The following is a 24,551-nucleotide window of genomic DNA, read 5'->3' on the forward strand; positions in this document are numbered from 1 at the left end:
TTTCCATCCCTATTCCTTTCCTGATTTATTTTGCCTGCAGCTATTGTTTGGATACTGTTTGTTCCCATCAAAACTCATGTTGAAGTTTAATTGCCAGTGCAGCAGCAATAGAAGGTGTGGTATAATGGGTAATTTTGTGGTCACGGGGACGGATCCTTCACCAATAGATTAATGTCATCTTGTGAGAATGAGTGAGTTCTTGCTCTATTGGGAATGGATTAGTTACTGCAAGAGCAGGTTGTTGTAAAGCAAGTTTCTTCCTCATGTGTGGTCCCTCTTTGCACACACCTGCTGTTCTTTCTGTTTCTCTGCCATGTCTTGATGCAGTACATGGTTCTCTTAAGAAGCTGAGCAGATGCCAGCACCATACTCTTGGACTTTCCAGAATCATAAGCTAAATAATCCTATTTTATCTATAAATCATCCAGCCTACCATATTCTGTTATAGCAACACAAAGTAAACTAAGACACCTGTGCTATCTTGTTTCTAGTTAGGCCACATTCATGCTCCTTTCTGGAGTTTTCTTGAGTCAGAGGCCAATCTGACTTACATATATGGAAGAGTTTGTTTTATTGATCCAATAACTGCTCAACTGACAAGGTGGGTGTTTTTTTGCAACTGTAAGAAAGAGTTCAGTTGATTTACTACCTGGAATCTATCTCCATAAATGAGACATTAAAGAATGACAAGAAGACCCGCCACAAATATAAAAAAAAATTTTATGTAGGACTTTCTTGCATATGTATTATGTGTATACACTGGAACCTATTAGAAATGGATGTAGCTACCTCTGCTTGGTTATGCTTTTTTGGGGTATTTGTCTTTATGGGAAGATGGGTTCCTTCTGAACGTAGGAGGAGAGGGTAACAAAAAGGGGGTGAGAAGCTTTAACACTCTGCAGCTGGGAAGAGATCTATCCTCAACTGCAGTGCTGGTTTTCTGATTGGGGTGAGTGATGGAGCCAACCTCTGGGAAGCCACCATGGCATGTGGCTCCCATTCACATTGAATGCTACCACCAACCCAAACTATACCTACAGTCATGGCATTTTTATAAGAGCTAAAATTACTCATTGGTAAACTTGAAAATATTTGAACTATATCACAATTACTCTATTTTAATATAACTTTATTTAAGGAAAATAAATGTTCCAAGCCCAAACAAGTTAAATTTCTTGAGCTGGCCTCTCTTGATTTCTGGTAAACCTCTGTGGCAAGTAAATCTCAAATATGAGGAATGAATGAAGTGATTTAGCAACTCTGCAGTTGACTTTTTGGCTGGTTAAAAAGTAAATATGATTCCTTGGTTAAATGCTATAGTCTGAATGTCTATGTCCTTTCAAAACTCGTATGTTGAGATCCTAACCTCCAACTGATGGTATTATGAGGAGGGGTCTTCAGGTAGTAGGAGGTAATTTGTTCAGGAGGGTGAAGCCCCTCATGAATGGATTAGTGCCCTTAGAAAAAAGCCTGAGAGTCACTTCACCCATTTCACCCTGTGAGGATACATGAAGAAGATGCCACCTGTGAATTAGAGAGTGGACTCTCACCAGACACTGAATCTGCTAGCACCTTGATCTTGGAACTCCAAGCCCCAAACTGTAAGAAATCAATTTCTATTGTTTATAAACCGCCTAGTTATTTTGTTATCATAGGCTGAACTGTCTAGGACAGTAAGGAATACAGGATTTGAGACACTCCAAAAGTTAAAACTTTCTGTTATGTGGAAGAAGGACAGTGAGAAAGCAGCCAGGGCTTCCCTCTAGGGCCATTGGCAAGAGAAGCATCCTTCAGAAAGGAAAGAAACACAAGCACAATCAACGACATTGTGCTACCTCCCCTAAGGCCACAGAGCAAAGACCTGACATGCAAATGCATGTGGAAGCTGTCAAAGAGCACCAAGTCACACTAGTGTAGGAAAGCCCACATAAGAAACCTATTCTGTTGAGGAGGCCTTGGTGATATGGTCACCAAATGCAGAGAAGATAAAGGAAGTCCTTGTCAAACACTGCTTAGGAGTAAGAGTGATGTGTCCAGACCAGTGGCTCATGAACTAGCCCTACCTAGACTTTTCCCACGTGCTGAGCTTCCCCAGGTTGAACACTGTGAGTTGGACCCATGCCAAGGAGTCCTGAAGAGAAGAAATGGGAGACAAGCTCTAGGTAAAAAGCTGTGTGAGGCTTCTTGCTAACCTGAGCCCCATCTTTACTCCCCTTTCCAGCCAATCCTCCTTCTACAGTTCTCTCTGGCTCCACGGGTTGGCTGGACTGTTTTCTGAAAGCATACAGTCTCTCCCCATCTTCCTGTATCTGGAAGAAGCAAATGGACCATCTAAGGTTTCCTTGGGGTGTTGCTATAAACAATAAAACACAGAAGAGAAAAGATCCTCCCTGTTCACCTCCACAACCTTTTTTTGCTTTTACTAAGGTCACATTTCCTGAGTTAAATTGTGCAGTGATGTGAGCAGGGTAGTATACAAGATTGAAGAAAGGTCGTAAGTGACAAGATAAAAATTTTATCTAATGAGATGTTTCCTAACTCCAAATGCAAGTTCCAGCTTGAGGAGTCAGCGTTGGGAGGTGAGATACAATCCAATGGAAAGCTACAGCTGTGGCTGGAGATGGTTGGGGCCTGAGAAGCAACTCTTTATCAGCAGAATCAACTAGTTACATGGAAGGAGAACTGTCACATGGATATTTGGACAGTCTGTGCTGAGTATGAGGAAGATTTCTCCTCCTCTCCTCTATAAAAGCTTCAGTAAAATCCTCAGCTCACTAATGCTTTTGGTGCAAGTCAATTCTCTGCAGGTAACTTCAAGTGGCAGTAAGTCTAGGTCCGGGTTCAAAAGGAGCAGAGTGTTTATCTGTAGGCTTCTCCAAGCCTAGGTTGAAGTTGTGGTCAGATGACTGTATATAGAGCCAAATAAGGCACCCCTCTCTGCCACCCACAGCCCTGTCTGTGTGACTTGCACTTTTCAGAAAAGTAGTAGTGTCTAATTCTCTACCCCATGCACCTGGGAGGCCTTGTGACTTGCTTTGGCCAATAGAATGCAGCAGTAGTGACAATTTATGAGTTTTGAGCCAAAGTCTCAAGAGGCCACGTGTGTTTCTTCCTGTTGCATGTGCCATGAAGATGTGCTGGGGCTAGCTTGCTGGAGGATGAGAGACAATCAGAGTAAACCTGCCCTAGCAGAGGGCAGTCAACCCTCACAGGTAGTGAGTAAGCCCAGTCAAGATCTGCAAAGCTGCCTAGACAACCTGTGGAAGCACAAATGTATTGCAATATGTGACTGAGGTTTTGTGTTTGTTTTGTATTATCTGGGTAAAAGAAAGCTGACACAAATGTATTTTGACATTCTGGGTGGCACGTCAGAAGCAAGAAGGAAAAAGACAGAAATTGGGGCTACAGAACAGGCTGGACAGGGACCCTGTGAAGCCTAGTTGGCAAATAAGTGAGCTTGGATTTGGAGGCTGGGAGAGGAGACACTATAGGCCAGCAGATAGCTGGAGGAAGTGCAGTGGTTACAGAGACAGTTCCCAGCATGGCCAGACACTAAGACCAGTTCATGGTGATTAGACCTTAAGTACGTGGCATGTCAAGTACATAAGCTGGGATCAGCACACTACTGATCAGACTGGATCTCTGGGTCTCTGAAGACCAGATGGAAGGATGACGAGATAGGGAGATGAACAGGCAGGAGCCAGATCAACTAGCAGAGATCAGGATCAAAAAGTTAAGGGTCAGAGACTGGGCCTTTCATAGCCCCACTGCACCATGGGGATCTCATCTCCACACTTCCAGAATCTTCATCCTTCTCCCCATCCCCTGACCACTGTGGTCTTCACAGGCATGGCTCTCACTGCCCTAACTGCTTCTCTGGCCATGATCCAGTCTATCCTTCCCAGATGCAGATGGTGGTTTTGTTGGAGATGGCGCCAGGGTCACAGGATCAAGGTAAAAGCACCAGACCGATTTCTCAGTGAATGGTGCCAGGGTCTCCAGCAAGGATCACAGTGCTGAAGCTGGAAGTCCATGTGGCTATAAAGGAAGGTTCCAGGATTTGTCTACATCAGGATTCTCAACCTTTTATATACATTAGCAGAAACCTTACTACCCCTCTCCAGCTTCATATAAACAACAGGACTGGCTGTGCCCAACACCTCCTAAATGAGAATCTTTGGAGACAAGTTGGAGGAGGCTCTTACAGGTTTACTTTGCAAAATAGAGGAGAATCTGGTCCTGAAAAGGAGACAGAGAATTACCTTCTGGGATGATAGAGCCCTCGGGAAATGAAGTCCAAGCACTGGCTCATGAACTACGTGAGACTGCTCATGAGGACATTCGTGGGGAAGACAGAGATGAAGCATAAACAACCATGGGGACACCCAAATAAAGTTGAGAGTGCTTCAGCACACCTGTGTTTACTTGAATAAAAACAATTAGCCATTCAAATATTCCCTGTAACATTCATATCACTCTAATAAAGGTCAAACCTGCTTTCAACATATAAATAATGTCAATGCTAAAACTGATTTCAATCTCAAAATATTTGGAGAAGGGGTTATATCTAAAATTGCGAAGGTTGCAGGCCACAGAAAGGGCTTATTTTGACTCTAGCATAACTAGTAAAGGTGATATTATTTTTTTTACCTGCAAAATAGACTCCTCTTGGAAAATGTCTAAAACTTGTTATGCACACACATGTTCAGCTTTTACAAAGTAATTTTCTGAGAAATCCTACACAATTCTCTAGCAGAGAAGCTGTCTGGCGTGCTAGAATCCATCTCATCAGAATAAATCATTTCTATCTCTCATTAACATGACAAAATTGAAATATTTATGAGAAGTTTGGTTAGAGTGTGATAATTCCTCAATAACACAGCTCTCTGTAGCTTTATATTCTCCCTATTGACCACAGCAATTTGAAAAAGCAACAAAATCACTTTTTGTCTGCATTGACAAATTGTTAGAAGCATGTATAAACTATACATAAACTGGTTCTCATAAATGCAAATGAGGAAAGTGCATGGGTTTAATCAGTGGCTTTTAATATTTTGTTTCATTTAATGAACATGTATGGGGCACTTTCTGTTTGCCAGGTACTATTGTAAGTGCTTTAGAAATAATGTATTTCATAGTCAAAATAACCATGTGAGGAAGTCACTATTATTACTGCCATCATTCTTGAGGGAACTGAGGCTCAGAGAGGTCAACTAACTTCCCAAGGTCACCTGCGGTTAGACCCATGGTCCAAAACCAGGCCTCGGTGTGGCTCCAGGGTCTGAACTATTTACCTTTACCCTGTTGACTCTTGTTTTACCTTCTTCCTAAAAGATTGTAAAGATGCAATCAAGGGTAGATAATCTATATACCAACTATCTAGAGAATGGTAGAGGAAAGACTGCCTTCCCTCTCCATAGGATAAATATAAGACAAAAGCTTGCATCCCACTTCAACAAGCCCGCTTCTGACTTGATGTTGAAAAGCCCCACTGCACCCTTGGTAACTCCTCTCTACACTCCTAGGACCTCCATCCTTCTCTCCATCCCCTACCCCTTTGGCCTTCACTGGCATTGGCATGGCTCTCTCAGCCCAAACTGCCCCTCTTTCCTCCAGTCTCATCTGGTATACCCTTCCCAAAGCTGTTTCTAAAACACAAAACTTGTTTTCTGTATACTCAAATCTCTATATCACTGCTTTATTTTCTGGATAAAAGCCAGACAATTTAGCCTAATACACAAAGTGCTTACTTCATGCCTCTGCCCAGTTCATCATCCTACTCCAAACCTGGCACATAGTAAGTGGTCTCATTCTTCCACAGGTTCCCTTTACTGAACTGTATTAAGCTGCCATTCTGTTCCTGCTGATATTTACTCTTCTGGAATTCCCTTCATTCCCCTCCCTCCCCCTCATGACAATTTGCATCACCAGTCTTCACCAAGATCATTCCAATGCATCCTTTACAACGTGGCTCAAGCATCATTTCCTCTAACAAACTTACTGTTCCACCGCAAGGTATGCCACATCACCTCTTACTGGTCTCTGACTCTCTAGAACCTCTGTGACTGCCTGGGATGATGCAAAGGATCAATAAATGATCGGTGAATGGTGTGTTGATCCCTTAAAATTCATTACCTTCTATCTCTTCTAGGGAGCTAAATTATGCGAAAAACAATATATTCTTTAGTCCGTTAATGCTTCCAAATATTCTTGGAATTTTTCTTGATGAGTGAACATCTACAACAGCCTTTAATTTTGAATTGGTTAATGTTCAGTGCACTGCTTCAACAAAATTATAAGGGGTGCTACAATAATTTAAAGTTTAGAATTGTTTAAGACAAGCACAAAAATAAAAACTCCCTAGGACACTTAGAATGTCTCTCAAAAGTACATTTTTACATATTCTACAGTATGGCAGAAGGTACCCTCTGCTTCAAGCTTTGAAAGATTATTTGAACTTCCCTAGTCATTATCTTTCTTTTGACTATCTTTTGAATATAGTTTAGGAAAGAAACTTCATATTGTATAGCCACAGTAAAGGCTGCTACGTATCAAAATATTTTGTAGACTTTCCTGGTTTCTCACAAAAGAGTCTGCATACTCTAGGCTGCTCATAGATTTATTGCAGCACTCCATGTCAAAGTTAACATGGAGGCCACTAGTATGACATATCTTTAATTTCTTTCAGGTGTAATTTTACTCTAAAACCATTGAAATAAGAGTTCATTAAATATAAAACTGCTCATCAGTCATAACAAAAAAAATATGCCTTAATAATTTTCTGTACTGTTGTCACATGAAGTGAAAAAGGACATCATCCTTATAACTTTGAACACACACCCACTCTGGTTACTACCAACAGCTTAAAGAGAGATCATTAAGAGAATTAAGGGCCAGTAGTCTAATACATAACTTTCATGATGTCCTACACATAGACGTATTTAAAGTACAGGTTTGACAAAGAGTGGGTTGTTTGGTTTCACTATTTATCTTGAGGTTAGGAACTTTTTAGATGGCAGGGCATAAAACAGCAGCATCTGCTAGTAAAACTGCTGTCCACTGGACACTGAAGTAGACAGGCATGTAAACAATGATCATGAGGATAGGTAGGGTTGGCAAAAATAGGAATTACACTTTCCCTACTGCCCTTCACTTCTCAAAAAAAGGTTTATGAGGCAACGGGGGAGATGCCCACGTTCGGAAAATGTATCCAAACATTCTTTGGAGACCAGTCTGTAACTGCTAGCGCCTCACACTGCTTGAAGTGTGGCAGGGTTGGCCACAATCTTCGCTTCTTCACAGGTACCTCCATCTCACCTACCTGGCAATTTCTTAGTTGAGAAACTTTCCACCAGTGTTTATGTTGGTTAAGGAAATAAATGAAGAAATGATTTTTGGAAATTTTCCCTAATATTAGTTTTTTAGAAAAAATATTCTGAAGAGGATAAATGAAGTGCAGAGCAAAGGGAATAGTCAATAAATGTAAATGGCTCTGTAAAAATGTTGAAATGTACTAATGAGGAATCCACAAAGTGTGTTCATCTTCTACTGAAGCACCTCAAAGGCACTCAAAACCCTGCTCTAATAAACACTCAGCCACAGGTTTTCAGAGCTACTGGCTTGTTTTGGCCTCTATATTTTATGCCATTTAGTTCCTCAGGAATGCTTTTCTCCTTTTTTCCCCCCCACCCAAGTGTAAACCCATGGCTTTCACAGAGTCAACTGGGAGCAAAGTGTACTCTCTGTGACATGTAGATCCCAAGTCCCAACAGTGAAGGAGGATCGTTCCCAACTGTGTTGCAACAATGAAAATAAACATAGATGGATTAAGTGGCAACAAAGAAGAGATAATGGCTAAGGCTTCCCGGGATTAAAGATCTTTGTAACTCAGATTGTAACTGTGATTGAAGTGATTGAGAATGGGGAGTTCCAGTGCCTTTGTTCTTTGGGAGTAATTCCAAAACTCCTTTGGGCAGGTAAGTTATAGAAACTAAACCCTGCATAAATTAAGTGGTTAAGCAAATATATAAGGTTTCACACTAAACTACAGCAGAAAAGCATCAGGAGCTGCAGAGGAAACAAAAGTGTATGTGCATAGTTATGTATGAGTATGTGGATGTGTGTATATATAAATTTTGATATGAAGAAATATAATGTAAAACTACTTGAGCACGTAAAAACTATATTCATAATTCTTTCGAATTCCTAGACTTAAGCTACTGTAACAAAGGAAGCAGCAGCATTGGTCACATCAGAAGCCAGATGTCATTCAGTATTAGCACCCCCTTAGTACAGGAAGATCTGGATATTTGAGCAACTATAGCTTCAGAACAGGGACCAACGACGAATCCATAACAGAAATATAAATGCACCCATTCACTCCCTCTCATTAACTTAACAGGTTTTGAACAATGCAATTGATTAACATATTCACTGTTGGTTAAGCTTTTGCCTCAAATTTTTCCTTCTTTAGAGATCAAAGATATCTGAACACTTAGCAAACAAATGCCTCTGTGAAACCATCTCTGCAAAATGTAGTGGCATCAAAAGTGCCAGAATGAATTTCTGACTATTTCAAGGGAGTGACAAAAACATTAAGGAAAACAAATCTATGAACTAGTTTTATTTTATTTGCATGTAACATGATTATACACATTCAGGTGTCTAACAAGATCTGCACTGTTACATTAAAAATACAGTACAATAACATTTAACATGAGGTACTTCATATTTATATATTTTTTCCTTCATAAATAATGCTGTAAGCTACTAAATTCAAGCACACTGATGCACAAGTGGCCACAGTGTCTTGAATTAGCTGAGCTTATTTAAACACCTTAATAAACAAAAAAGACAGTTCAGTGCAATAATTATGTAGAAATTAGACCATTTACGTGAATACTATTTTAAGATATGCTTAAAGAATATTACATTAGAACTGCTAGCCTAGTTCCCCTTTATCCCCAGGATGAACAACGACAAAGACTGCCAAATACACTGGGGAAAAGCATCTATAGTGTATTCTGCTTACTAAAATTGTGTTTATAGAGTTGCCTGCTTTGTTAGAACACTGGTTTCTAGTTTTAAAAGCTACAAAATCCAAGATTACCAAAGAAAATAAAGCAAGCACATTGGCGTTCATTCCATTTCATTGAAAATGCATAAAGGAGAATAGGTTTTAAAATGTAAAACTTCTTATTCTAAACACAATTTTCAAATTTTACCCACAGCTCTCAGGACCAGCCAATCAGATGGTAGATTTCTTTTAAAGTAATAACAATTAACATAAAATTACATTCTTCTATACACAGTGTACAGGATTTCACACGACTTTCACCAGCAGCTTGCTAGTTACGTGGCGGCCACTAGCTAACATGGGCAGTGACAGGGAGTGTTAGTGAATGAATGCGCTCTGCACTCTATGACTATCACACTCACCTCAACAATTTGATAGGATGCAATTGGTGTTAAAGTTTCTTCTCCTCTGGCTTAAAAACTAATGCCTTCTAATCAGGCCTACCAACCTGCATCATAGCTATGAGTTACTGAAATGTTTAACCATAATTTAAAAACCAAACTTTTTTGTAGAAGTATGTTTTTTAATAGAAAATGTACCTTTGTATTTCATCAATGCTTTGCCAAACTACCTGTAATCTCCCTATTAAGAAATAATTATAATTTTAGCAAGTTGTCCTGGAAATACTCATCTATCATCACCAATAACAGCTTTTCATAATCTATGCTAATAGATGTAGGTAATGGCAAGAGTAACTAAAACATTTCCAATAATCCAGTGTTATCCTCCCTCAGGGAAGCCGGCTAAAGGCAACAAGCCCACATCTATAAGGGAAGAAGTGGCCCAGAAGCACAGTGAATAAGTAAGGGCAGTCACTCATGGGCCTTGCTGGGGCCAGCAGGAGGACCATTACTGTCCCACCTCTTATTAGTAAGCAACGTAGAGAGGAGACAGTTCCTGAGCTGGCAAACACACTTGCATGCGCATGGGTGCGCAGGCACACACACACCCCAGGACTAACTCCTGGCTCCAGACAAGCCAGGTTCTGGTTTGCAGAGCAGGAGCAGGAGGCGGCCAGGGACCACACTCTGGGTGGCGGGGGGAAGCCATCTCAGGATCACACTGAGCAGAAAAGCTGCCCAGAAACACATGGACACTTCAACTGGAAATGAACACACTGGACACTGCCAGGGACAGGCACTAAACCAGAACAAGCCAACAGTGAAGGAGAATTTTTTAATAAGCTTTTCCCTCCTTTGTTTATATTATCTGTGGACAAGAGAGCTAGATGTGATGCTGATGTAGTAAATATTAGGTATAATCAAATTTGTCACTCCAGATCATTTTTTATACACCCTGCAGGCATATGCTGGTACTTTTAAGATGGCTAGGGGCCAGATTCTAGCAGTCTAGGAACAGGACAAAATTTAAATTAACAAAGAATATAATATATAATCAAAGTGGATCAGGTAAAGTATATTTCAGATTTTAAAAAATGAACAAAGGTATCTTATTACATTAACATGTAGTGCTACAAAACTAGTTGTTACTCCATTTGTATAAATAATTGTTTGGTCCTCTTTTAATGGGAAAAAAGAAAATAGGAATTCTACACAGTATGACTTATACAAATAAGCAAACAGTGGGGATCAAAAGCTAAGTGGGGAGAAGAGTTTGACTTTTTCAAACTGCATATTCTTATGTACCATCAATTAAATTATTTGTAGTATAAGTCTTTTTTAGGCTTCCTTTTTAAACAGTTTAAATTTGTAGGACTTTAACTTTTTTCTATTGACAAAATTTAATTACTTCTAAAAGAAGTATCTATATTGAAATTTTTTGCCTTCTAAACTAAAAGAATATAAATCTGCTTGTAGAAGTCATGGCCTAAACAAATGCCCAATTCCTTATTTTCCAATTTTACACTGATACTCTGAAGTGTTTAATACCTAACAATCTTATGAATTTAGAATTTTTTTTAATCCCAGAAGCAACAAATGTAAAAGGAATAAAACAAGAGCCAAACATGACCACTGTCTACTTTCTAAATTACTCATTACAAGGCAAAGGCTTCTTTCAAAATTGTACACTGAGGTTTATCTGTTTCTTTGGGGATGGGGGGAACAGGAGTTCTGTTTAAAAATAACTCATTATCACTTTATTTCTGTTCATCAAATAACATTCAAAAGGAAATTCAATGTGATCTAAAATTATCCTCAGAGGGACAAAACTGAGAGGGTGGTGAAATGCTTGGGAAAGCATACAATATCCCCAGGTATATAGACGCAACTCTAAAACCACTAAAAAGCCTTAGCTCTTTTAAGCATACAGTTAAAAGCGGAATGCTGCATTTTTGCCTGTACATAATTAAAAGGTTAAAAGAAATTAGAACCTGCCTACCGCTTCATTCATTACAAATTACCGGTACTGATCACATATTTGCAGATGAGCTAAGCATCAAGCAAGTTGGAACCAGATGTGCACTTCGGAGCTCACGCTGCTTCAGGATGTGAGTTTTCAAGCATAGAATATAAGTTCAGGGATCTGCCCTCCTTGTACCCCAGTGCCATTGGTGCTATCTGAGGAGCACTGAAACTGGACAGTCACTTTGCCACACTGAACTTCTGTCATGCCTTCTTGTCCAAAGTAGCTGAGTTCATTGCCATCCAGTATCACACTGGCTGTGTAGAAAGTGTCTGGCTCGATCTGCACTGGGTATTCAAACCACACCGGAAAGGTATTGCTGGACCCATCTGAGAAGTACTTGCTCAAGTTCTGCCCCAGGACAACGCCTTGCCGCTTAAGTTCAATCTTGGCACTATATTCTGCAGAACCACAGCTGGAGCCATACAGCCCAAAGCCAGCAATGAATACTCTTTTATCAACTGCAAACTGGATGCTGTCACAGCGACCCCGATAGCGCCATTGGTTGCTTCGATAGGCACATGACTGGAAACGGTGACAGCGCTGGGGAACCAGGCCTTTGCGGGCTTTACTCACAAACTGCAGCTCGGGCTTTTTGGCTGCAGTATACCAGAGGAAGATGTCGTTGGTCTCATTGAGAGTTAATACTCCGGACTGTGCAGCACCATTTGCAAAATCATCGAGGGCCATTGTGGGTATGCGGATCAGGTAAAGTGCCTTTCCTAGGACCTTGCGTTTATTTTCAATGCTCAACGCTAGATCTTGTCGTTGGCATTCTACTTCAGCCCAGTTGAGAGCTGCTTCAAAAACCACAATTTCTTTGGCATTCAGAGTTTCCCTACGGAGAATACTTTCTAGAGTCTGGAAGTCGATATCACAGAATCCCTCAGACTTGAGAGCTAACTCAGCCTGGGCATCGATCACCTCCCAGCAACGCTGGGTCAGGTCTGGCTCCTCAAACAGGCAGCTCTGGGAGAGGAGCACACAGGCATTCTTGGCACTCAGGCTGGTCTCCAGGAAATTAACACAGGCTCTGGCAAGGTGAGGGACAATGTACTTTTTGGCAGCATAAAGTGTGGCCAGCACTGTGTCAGCAGCCAAGTCAATTTCATCACAATAGATATATCTGAAAAAAGCACATAACTTGTAAGTGGAATTTTTACAAAATGAGTACATCCAGCAAGAAAAGATACAACCACTTTCAAGTTTGTTCTGAGAACATCATCTTATGTGACAGTTATTACAAACATGTTTGGAGAGCAAAGAAACATCTGAAACATATTAATAATTAGTATTTCAACCCAGTAGTAAAAATTAAAGATATTAACCTTGTGCTACCATTCTAGCCTCTATTTTATAAGCTGCATTCAGTGTCATCTCAACAAAACAGAAGGAATTAAAACTGAAAAAGAACTGCATATTGGAGATAGTCAACATTACCAAAAAAAGTAAAATTCTATTACAAGAATAGTCCTGTTTTAAGAGCAATATATATGGTTTTACTGTGAAATTTTCTTTCTGTATATTTAGATAAAAACAACGCTTTTAATACTATGATGTCAGCAATTATTACATCTTGATGCTTTTGGAGTTTTCCTAAACACAAAATAAAATCTGATATTAAATATTTTTCAAATAGTTCCAAGTTCAGTGGATTATCAAATATGGACTGCAATGCTATCTTCCAGTTAATGTTACATAGAATCCAATAATAAACTTTTTATTTGTTTTTGTTTTTTAAACTCAAAACTCTTCCTTCTACACACATTGCTTCTATCTTCAGAATTAAAGATTACATTATTTCCAGATACACTGAATAAAAGACAAAGTAGGAAAGCTTAAATGTGTATGATTCCTGTGCTTCTGTGAACTGTCCTTACTTCAGGAGATAATATATTTCATGGGATACACTTTTTGGGAGACAGTGACAGTCTCCCAAAGAGGCACGTAAAGGTAGCCATCATCTGCTTCTCTTCTACCTGAGGTCCACAGCTTGTTTATCTTGAGTTTTCCTTTAGTTATTATATTTCACCTTAGTGAAACACATATAACTTAAGAAATTAGCAATAGCTTCTATAAGAAGAAAAAAACACACAAGTATGGCAATGAGAAAAAATGTCCACAATCACAAATGAAACCTGCCTTTTTGCTTGCAGGAACCTTTCTCTTCTCTGATAGGCTAAGTCACCTACTACTGGCAAGGCCACTTGACAACACACCTGCAGCTCAGTGATGCTCTAACCACGAGCCAGGACCCTGGGGAGGATCCTAGAACATGGTCAGCACTTTCTAGCTTTTACCCTGGAACTCTCAAGGGAGCAGCTGTTCTCTTTTTCTGACAACCCCAGGAACACTGGCTACTCATATTTGATGTAGCAGGTCACCACTTTCCCAACTACAGCATTAGAGCAAATGGCACCTGACTCATTTCTGATCTTATCACTTATCACATGTGAACTACATGTATCATCTTATAAAGCTATATCAATATATACTACAGGCAATGCATCTGTGGGAAAAGATACTTGTCAAATGATAATCAAATGACTTAGGTGAGATGTAATTCTCTGCCATTCTTGCTTATGTTTCCTAATTATCTATATATCAGGAATGATACAACATTCCTGTTTGACTGCAGTGAAGATAAAATGCTGAACTAGAGCTAGCAATCTCATCAGCAACAGAAAACACTGTCAAAAATACAAAGCTGATTCATGCAATGGGGATCCTTGCAGGTAAAATTAGTTTCTGTACATATATCTCCAAAAGCATACAAAGGTTAAAAGTAGCAGATTAGTTTATATTTTGGTACTTCACATGGTTACTTGCCTTTAATTTCCCTATCTCCCACTGTGAAAGTTCTTATCAGTGACAATTAGATTTCAAAACTGTATTATGAATAAGGAATTAAAAACTTTTAAGTGCTAGAACTAACTATAATACTTATTTTTCAGGAGACAACAAACAATGTATGGCAACATTTTCACCATATGTAGGAGTATTGCCCAACTTGTTGACCCACTGAATATTTTTCAACAAACATTTTACTTATTCAAATGAACTGAAATCCCTAGAGCAAGAGACAACCTTAAAGTTATATACTTCGCTGTGCTAGAATAAAGATTAGGAAAACTTATATAAATATTACTTAGAACAATAATTAAATTTTGGTCACTTAATAGGACTACCACATTGTTTAGTACCGTACATGATAAAGAAGCTAATTCTATAACGTGGTTAACATATACTAGAGCCTGCAGAAAACCTACCAGACAGAAAACTATCTTTTTTATAAATACATATCTTACAGTTTCACATGTGAAATGAAAGCTTTTCTGTGTAAAACCACACAAAACTATACGAGACTATCTGTATCTTTCTAGGATCTCCCCTCTAATATCAAATGCAAATACTTTTTACCCTTGAGAAGGAGTGTCTGATTTTATATAAGAGTATGTATATGTATGTGTACACAAAGATCAGATTATTTCAACAGATATTTCATTTGGTCTTAGGAGACAATAACTCTTAGAATACTCAGAAATCTCCCAACTGGTGATATTTAAATAAAGCAAGTAATTTCTGAAATTGTGAAGCAAAAACATTTATCTCTTTAAAGACTTTTTCACACACAATACTTTCAGAGAGAACACGTTCTATTAGATAATGCTAATGCCAGAAAGTTATTTGTCTTTAATCGTAAGTTGTTAAAAATCAGATCACTACACATGCCACTTGGTCCCAAATTCTATGTCAAGGTGTGATTATAAATGCTGCATAATTCCATATGGTTTCCACTGAAAGATAAAGTGTTTTTTTCCAAAAACATTTACAAGGTAAGTAGCACCCTCTTTCTTCATCAGTCTTCTTTTCTGTTATGTAGAACTTAAATTTAACTGTGAAACCAGCGGGTACAAATACAGCATAAACAAACTCTTTCCAAACATACAAATGATGCTTACTTCAGCATAGCAAGAAAAGCAGCAGGTTCGACATCTGGTATACGGATTTCATCTTTGTCCTCTGCAAGTTCTCCGTAAAACATCGCATGGAACACAGAGCTCCCAACAGCTAAAACATACTGTGTAGAAAGGGAAATCTTATTTCATACACTAAATTGAAGGCATTTCCAGCAAATCAATTCAGAAAAACAACCCTAGGCAATCAGGTTTACTAGATATAGTGTACCTAAACCCACTGCTTTGAAAAAGCCAAGGTACACAGGGTATCTTGCCACAGAAGCATAAGACCATGCTGCTAATTATCTCAAAGCTTTAAGAGATTAATGCACATGTCCCCTCATTACTAAATACATACAATAAAAGCTTACATAACCGAATTCTTGGAGAAGGGTAAACATATGACTTTCCTAACCTGTCACAACTTCCCATGACTGAAGAGTTAAGAGGGGATGTGTGAGATATAAAGCAGCATAGAAGGAAACAAAGAAAAAATTAAGCGTGGCCAAAGCCCTCTGGAAAGGGTGCACTCTCTCCCTAATCGAGTGAAACATGCACTGCCTGACATCGGCAAGCTGCCCACACCAAGTTCCAGGCTTATGGAGAGGGTCCCTCTTTGTAAACCTCAGGACTAAACCGGTCATGCAGCTGTTGCTTACTTTGTGTCCTGGCAACCGCTGAGTCCCACCTGGTGGCCCAACCACAAAATGTACATCTGCCATCAAATCATTATTGAACATCACCGCATTTCTATAAACAGAGGCAACTCATTAATTCACAGCAGCTTGCATTTTTAATACCCCCTTTCCCCAGCATAGAAAACCTACAAAAGACTTGCAAGCTAAGCAACAGTTCAGTAACTTCAAGGCAAAACAACAAATAAAGGTTCTAACTAAACAACTGTTCGTAATCATTTCAAACACATGGGAAGTAACTAAAGTTTAAAATAAAAGTTACACAAACTTTTAATAAGGCTAAGGACAAATAAAAGGTTCCTATCTTCTATGGTCCATAGGCAACCCAGTCACTTAAACATTACAGCTTGCAAAAACATTTTTATCTAAGAGGAAAACAGCTGTACTGTTTTGGAAAAGATACAAGGCAATTTTCCATTACCAATAAAAAGCTTCTGGGAAAAGAGGAAACACAGATTTGTGTTAAAATACATTACACATTTTGCAGGAGCAAAAACTTCAACACAGGAAAACTTTTAAAGTAAACAGACTAGTCCGGCACTTACCTCTCTCTAATGGTGGGATAAAGACCCTGCCAGTTTGGGGCCGGGATAAGGTTGTTATTACTGAGATTCTGCTGGTGGTACTGCTGGACGCTGGTGCTGCTAGAGTTGGCTGGCTTTTTACGGGGAAATATATCAGCAGCCATCTTCTTCTTTTTAGTCTTCAAGGTAATTATTTCATAACAAACTGGGGGCAACTTGCTGCTGTTGCTACTGCTGCTGCTGGTATTTGCTTTCTTCGAGCTTTTCTTGGACCTGTTCTTTACCGTCTCTGGAAGCATCAAGAAGAAGGTGAGACATTTCATGTTCTTTTCCTTGTCATCTACCATGAGTACAGTGTGTCTCTCTTTGGAGTTAGATATCCCAAATTGATTTGAACATCAAGGAAAAGAGATTAGCCCGAGCTAAGAGGTTAACTGAAACCAGCAAGCTGATATTTTGCGGCTTTTCTCAGCCAGGCAAGGTGACCTTTTCACTATGTTGAATAGAAACTGGCTTTAAGTTTTATCCAGTACTGGGTCTGTTAAATATATCCCCATCATGATTCCTGTTTCTCTTATTTGCTCATAAAAATAACTGTTTCCTAGATCACCTGAAAATCCTACACTGCAAAAATGACAGGCACAGAGCTGTAGCACTTGTTTTCTGAATTAGGTTAGCAAGATGGGCTGGAGCTGCGCGAGTCTGTTCAGCCGGCTGAAGTTGTGTGGTGAATGGATCGGAGGAGAGTAGGTATTACAGCCCTGCAGATGGAGTCAGACAGCCAGTGCTCCGAGCCAATAGCTGAAGTCACCAATCATGATTGGACCAAGCAAAACAGTGACACCTATTGTAGCATGCATAGTTCTGATATTAAAGGAACAGCACTTGCATTCTCTCGTCTGCTGTATATTTAAATAAGATAAACAACATACAAAATATATTTGACAACAGGAAGGGAGGAGTTTATGCCCACAGATTTCTCTTCAGTAGACATACATTATTTCCCTAGTTAAGCAGGATCAATTAACAAAGGGTAGGGACAGATATCTACCCTATTATTTCTACTAAAAAATTTTTTCCCGGCAGCATTTGGTTTCAAATACTTCAAACAAAATCCTCCAGTCTACAAACTGAAAAGGGTTGTTAATAGCAAACACATTTATTACACTTTAAAGGCAAAGGACGTTATTTTTCTTTTTCTCAGTCTCTTTGAGTGCAAGTCATACTGAGGCCATGTGTTCAGTTTTCCTCCCAATGTTTTCTAGCTTCTATAATGATCTTTGACAGAAGTCTCAGGTCACAAGATACTGTTAATTAGATTAAGATTATACCAGTACATCTAACTGCACTGATGCATAAGATAAACTCTAGAAGTAAAAATAAGGTTCAAATATAAACAATCTGATGATCAATGTTTAAAGGCTGTAATTCACTAAAAATATTTCAGATGGGGCCCTGTTCAGGATCTCAAAATTCAACTTAACTGTTAAGGCTACATTTAGTCTTATCTTCCTTTTAAAGAATATAATTTACAACTTCTAACACAGAACCAATAACAAGGCTATTCAAAATGATAAGTGTTCTGATTCTACCTAGTTAAAATGCAAGCAGGTTCTCCTGCTTTGCATTAGAAGAATATAAGCTACTATTTGATTTTTATAGTTGTGAATCCTTCAACAATTTCTAGAGTTGGTGAGTAAAAAAAAACACACACACACACACAAACACCTGCTACAGGTTCTATGCATGCTTATTTATTGTAAAGAGGGACTCAGGAAGAGATTTAGTCTCACCCCTATCTATTTGTATCACTTTCATTTATTCAAAGCATAGCAATCATTTGCTATCCCCCCAGGCAAATGCACCCTTCAGGCCCATATCCCTCCTTGTCGTAACAACATTTGTCTGAGTAACGACTGCCTGACGCAGTGAGTGCTCAGCAAATAAGAGTTAGGACTGTCATTGTTATAATTAATAATCTGCTAAGGCAGTTACCAGAAATCAGTCTTTAAATCCCTAGAACCCTAGAACATTAAATTGAACCAAGAAATATCCTCTTTATTGTTATTATTATTATTCTCAAAACCGTTTGCAATGCCTCTGCAAAACATACTCTGTAAGAGAAACAGGGCCTTTAGCACAGTTACCTGTCTCCATTTTAGAAGGATCCTAAAGTGCTGCTTATTTATTATATTCTCAATAGCAGAATTAACATGCACATACATGCAGACACCTCCAAATCACATACACTTTAACACACAAACACTCTAACAAGAGAGGGATCTAGGAACCAGTTTAAAAAGCACATAGAGAAATGCATGAAGAAACAAGTAAGCTTCTATTGATTTAACTATTCAGAATAGGATTAACACTAAAGGATTTCTCTTCTGCTCAACTGCTACTGAACTTCCTGACCAACTCCCTCTCAGGAAAGCCCCCCAATGCCAGGTAGGTCTTTTGACTGGGATTAATCTCATAGATATTTCTAACAAATCTAATATCTGGCTTTTCAGGTCAGAAGTAGTCAATTAGAATGGAAAGGGAAACTAGCTGCTTTGAGTCAGACATCCTATTAATTGGTAACTGGATGGAGACAAAATAGAAAAATCATAAAACATAGAAGAACTTAGAAGACTTTGTGATCTTTAATCATTTTGCATATAGCTCAATACCACCAATAAGTCTCCAAAAAACATGGCTCTTACACCACAAGTTAAAGAAAAAAAAAGTAAAGTGCATGCAACAGTTTGAGAAGGAGAATTATGCAATATTTTAGGAAACATTTTCTGAAATTAAAGATGACAGTTATTTAGAAAAATAATTTTTTTGTAGAAAATTCTGATAATACTAGTTAAATGAAGTAGTGCTAAATCTGAATCATCCAGAACAGTGCTACAAAGAGGGGCATTATTACTCCAATGTATATGAAGACTGATGAGCATGGCTGTTTAAAATCAAGACAGAAAAATTATCTGACGGCTACTTTTTCTTACCATGGTAAAAAGGCAGGTTATACAGGTTCTTGCTACTGAAAATGTAGTTGAAGGATCAGCAGCAGCATCCAGAGGGAGCCTGTAAGTTACCCAAAATCTCAGCCAGATTCTGGATCAGAATCTGCATTTCATATGGTATCCAAGTTGAAAAAACCTCACATAGATAACTACGGACTACTAGGATCTCTTCCCAATGATCCAGTATCAAATCTGGTGCCATAGGTTGCATTCAACTATCAGGTGAATTGAAAATAATTCAAAATAATTAAATATGGTTTTGACATTAAAAACTTAACAACCCCTTACATCTTGTTCTGAAATTCTGATTAGGCCCCAAATGTCAAATTCTAGGATTGAGGTATGCAGACAGCCAACTGAGAGGGACCAAGATAGCTGACCATTCTCTGGAAAGAAAGCACCAGCCTCGATTATTTTAAAAGATAATGATAGTGATGATTTCAGCTGGAAAAATAAGGGATTAAAAAATGTTGCCGGGCGCGGTGGCTCAAGCCTGTAATCCCAGCACTTTGGGAGGCCGAGGCGGGTGGATCACGAGGTCAAGAGATCGAGACCATCCTGGTCAACATGGTGAAACCCCGTCTCTACTAAAAAAACAAAAAAATTAGCTGGGCATGGTGGCGCGTGCCTGTAATCCCAGCTACTCAGGAGACTGAGGCAGGAGAATTGCCTGAACCCAGGAGGCGGAGGTTGCGGTGAGCCGAGATCGCGCCATTGCACCCCAACCTGGGTAACATGAGTGAAACTCCGTCTCAAAAAAAAAAAAAAAAAAGTAAACTATGAAGCAGACAAATCACTTAATATTTTTAAATGGTCTAATTCACAATTCCATTTCAACAAATTAGCAATGTACCATGGTAAAATTAGCAATCAATCTAGTTCAGTCCTGTCTGGGCCACTTAAATAGAGAAAGGGGAGTATTTGAACAAATCATTTAGCTTTTAAGGCCGCAATTTTCCTCAGCTATAAAATGAAGAGATTCACCCATAATAAACTGTTTTCAAACTTTACACTCTATCCACAGTAAGAAATACATTTTACGTTCTGACTTAATACTAAACATAAACACATATACAGGCATACACATGGAAAGAGATGGTTCACAAAACAAAACTTATGTTTAGCATGTTATGATATACACTCCGTTATTTTTTATTTTATTCTTTCTTTTCTTTTTAATGTTGGTCATAATCCATTCAACTGATCTTAAGACCACAGTTTAAGAAACACTGGTCTAGATTATTTCTAAAGGCATTTAAGGTTTAACATGCTAGGTTCTTTTCTATCAAGAATTCGGACTAGAGACCACCAGATGATGACAGGTTCATAAAACTCCTCAAACTGTATGTGAAATTGGCAGTATGTGTGCATTTATTTTTCTAGAAAGAGAAACCATAGCGTTCATCTGCCCTGAGTAATTGCAACTCAAATACAACAAAATGTTAGGGTTAAAATGTTATAAAAATGTAAGATTGATTTGAATATATTCTCTTTCATTTCCATAGTCTATTACATTAAATACAGATTATGGCTTCTTTTCCTCCTTGATTAAATACAAATAGTTAAAACTCTATCTGTTGAGTCCGTAACCCAGAAACATCACCCACTGGGTTGAAGGGTAAAAAAGGATAGCAGCCTGATGTCTACTGCCACATTTTGCCCCTAAAGTTTCTTTCCAATTAGCATTTTACCACCTGTTTCCACACCTCCTGAATTTTAGAGCGGTTTGAGACATGGTTAGTCTGCCCCAAATGAGTAAATAGGCCAAGAAGCCCATCAAATTTTTATGAAAGTATTCCCAAAATAAAACATACAGTGTATTAGGTGTTGGGCATATGGTGGTGAGCAAGACTAAAAACCAAACATAAAAGGTTGGTTAATAATAGTGGGTTTCAGTTGACTTTATAATTGCCAGAAAGCCGAATCACTGTTAACCTATTTCCATTCAATTCTCAATAATAACAAAATTATCAACAGATTTTAAGTTCACTTAGATCATCCTTTTCACCACTGAAGGGTTTGTCAGCAATCCTACCTTTATTTAACACAACGTTACATATTCAGTTTGGAGACTTGAATGAGGTTTGAAACCCAAAGGGACTCCAGAGATCATTTAATGCAACTCTTTTTCTCACAGGTATGGCAACTGTGTGTAAGAGCTACAAGGTGTTTGTGAAAATTCCACAGTAAAGAAGTGGGGCAACACCTGGACTACAAGACGGATCTCCTGACTTGTCGTGTTGTTTGCTTTGCCCACTCTAGTGAGTCCCTACTTCTTTTGTAAGTATGTGAGGTAATCACTATAGGTGATTACAAAATCACCTATAGTGATTACCTCACATACTTACAAAATGCTCTACTTTTATATTTCTAATCTACTTAAAAGAAAAAGCTTTCTTTTAAAGTTTACAAATATGAAAACCATGAACATATGCAGTCTGCACCCCTGTAGGGGGACACTACAGGTAAGAATGCTGAAAGGATACTTGTGGAATGAGATGGAAGGAAGGAACAGCAGTGAGGATGCTGCTCAAAAACAGAAGAGGCTCTCCAGGTAAAATAAAGTTAGAAACCAGCTATTCACAGTTAACACCAACTTCTATGTCAACAACTAATGATGCTGGCAACTCTTGTTTAACTTGCTCCAACCCTGGACTCCTTGTCTGACTTGTACATGGTTTACTACAAGGCAACTAAAAAGCAACAGCAGTGAGGTTAACAGAGGTTTAAACAGGTAAGGTAGACTGAAGAAATACCTATCACTTCCAAAAATGATTAACATAAACCTAACAAAGAAGAGTAGTTTAACCTGGTAAGTTATGATGAAATTGTGTTTTGTTTTTGTTTATTTGTTCCTTCAATACTGAGCAAAAATTATGCTTCTGACTTGGGAGGTAAAAAGATAAGCAACAAAATGTTCGCAGTCCCCAAAGTCAGGCAGCAGCTGCTGTAAAACAGACTATATACACTTTCTAAATTTGGAAATACGGAGTCAAGCACTGGCAGCAAAGCACAGTGAAAAAAGCAAGAGCCAATAACAAGTGACCTTAAGATTAGTATCTGTGAGCCTCATTTTCCTCATCTGCAAAATGGGGTAATTAGACCCAGCTATACCCTCAGGCTTATTGTGAAGGCAAGATTATATGTTTTGTGAAAGCACTTTAATCAAAAACACTCTACAAAGGTAAGCTTTCACCATTAGCAGCAATTGTACCCAAAGCAAAAAAATCTGTAATACAATTATCTAAAATACAAAAACTCAAAGATTAATCTAGCTTCTCATTCTTGTACTTTTTCAGGCTGCATAGTTACCGACATTTCATCCTATCTTCAGGCTTCCTCTAGTCTCACGTGTGGGCCAAGCAGGTCCCATGTTGCTATTAATCTTTGATTTTGTAGGGCAGGTTGAATAATAATCAAGATTTGTGCTGTGCACTGTGATTGGGTCCACACCCAATGGCCAATCCCACAGTGTTATTTCCAACCCTGCACTTGAATCCACACTTCAGGATGGGCGCCCATTGTGGTCTTCAAACTTTCAGGAGGCCGCCTGTTGGCTGATGCACTGCTATATCCACCTCCTGAAATAGCCTCCTGTGAATAGTCCATTTAGCCACCCAGCCATATCTCACTAGCATCTCAATTTGGCCTGTCTTAACAATAACCCAGTTTGAATTCCAGCACCAAGGGTGATAACTAAGGCAAGTATTTGGTCAAGGCATACCTCAGTGCTGTCCACAAGGATAAGGTTCACTGTCAGTTTCATTAAGTCACCTTTTCATGACATAGAGCTCCAGTTAACCTTGAATTGTGCTTTAGATTTGGGTGGGGTGGTGGGGGGAGTGCCCAAAGGTAGAATGTGGTAATTCTTAGAAGGCAGGGATGATGATTCTTTTTAAAATTCTATATGGCATTTAGCATGACATTTGGTGATTACAGCTCTTACGTATACACTGTGTCTTAGTGTGCACCTGGTTTGGAATACTGAACTACTCATCTAAATCCCAAATTATTATCTTCCATACATTTAAGTGATCTTGAAAAGTGGTATAGGAGTTTACCAGGAGATACTCTGAAGATGGCTATTAAAAGGAATATTGTAATTTCTTTTGTAAAGTTGATAATACTTCAATAAAAAAGCAATCAATTTCTAAGTTTTACATACTCCAAGCTTGTCCAACCCACAGCCCCCAAGAGGCCTAAGATGGCTTTGAATGCAGCCCAAATCAAATTCATTACCTTTCTTAAAATATTATGAGATTTTTTTTTCTGTGATTTTTTTTTTTATTTTTAGCTCATCGGCTAACGTTAGTGTTAACATATTTTATGTGTGGCCCAGGACAATTATTCTTCCAATGTGGCCCAGGGAAGCCAAAAGATTAGACAACTCTGCTCTAGATGAGCTCATGGTACATTTCCTCAGGTGTAAGTATTAACTACATGATTGCCTATCTTTCCCAATTATAGGTTTCTAGGATTTAAAAAATCTGTATAATATTTGGCAGAAATGGCAATTTATTTAATTTTCTTTACATTTTAATATGATGACCAATACCCAACTAAAACTCTATATGTGTGTGTGTGTGTGTGTGTGTGTGTGTGTATAAACATATATGTAAGTATGCACATAGAGGATACAGGTGGTAAATTCCTTGTGCCTCCCCCACTCTTGCCACTTTAACATCTCTGAAACTGGTCTGTATCTTTTAAATGATGGCATCTCATGAGTACTAACTATTAGGCTTTTTTTTCTTTCTAGTGGTATATAAATAATGGCATGTCTTACACCTGATGGCACCTTACAGTCAGTGAAATACAGTAAAATTTGTACAATTCAACAGAAAGAGAGAAATTTTTTCTTTAGGTTGGTTAATTATTTCCTTAACCAGACAAGATGATGGCTCAGAATTCTGGCTGAACTA

The 24,551-nt window shown here is 38.7% G+C and overlaps 1 protein-coding gene across 4 annotated transcripts in view; it reads right to left on the reverse strand.

Annotated features, from left to right (window-relative positions):
* Window positions 1-8,608: 8,608 nt before the first annotated feature.
* Window positions 8,609-24,551, reverse strand: part of BTBD3 (BTB domain containing 3) — a 36,877-nt gene continuing 20,934 nt past the window's right edge. Inside the window, exons 2-5 of one of the 4 annotated variants that reach the window (XM_017523930.1) lie at window positions 16,640-16,907; window positions 16,059-16,149; window positions 15,403-15,521; window positions 8,609-12,566 (exon numbers count right to left, since the gene is read on the reverse strand). In XM_017523930.1, the coding sequence (XP_017379419.1) occupies window positions 11,534-12,566; window positions 15,403-15,521; window positions 16,059-16,149; window positions 16,640-16,907 (1,511 nt within the window). In that variant the 3' untranslated portion in view covers window positions 8,609-11,533. Of the gene's footprint in view, window positions 12,567-15,402; window positions 15,522-16,058; window positions 16,150-16,639; window positions 17,463-24,551 lie in introns of those variants that run through there. The other 3 variants (XM_037736891.1, XM_017523931.2, XM_037736892.1) reach the window with 3 other exon arrangements.

This window comes from Cebus imitator, unplaced genomic scaffold (genome assembly GCF_001604975.1).
Source record: "Cebus imitator isolate Cc_AM_T3 unplaced genomic scaffold, Cebus_imitator-1.0 Scaffold31, whole genome shotgun sequence".
NCBI lineage: Eukaryota > Metazoa > Chordata > Mammalia > Primates > Cebidae > Cebus > Cebus imitator.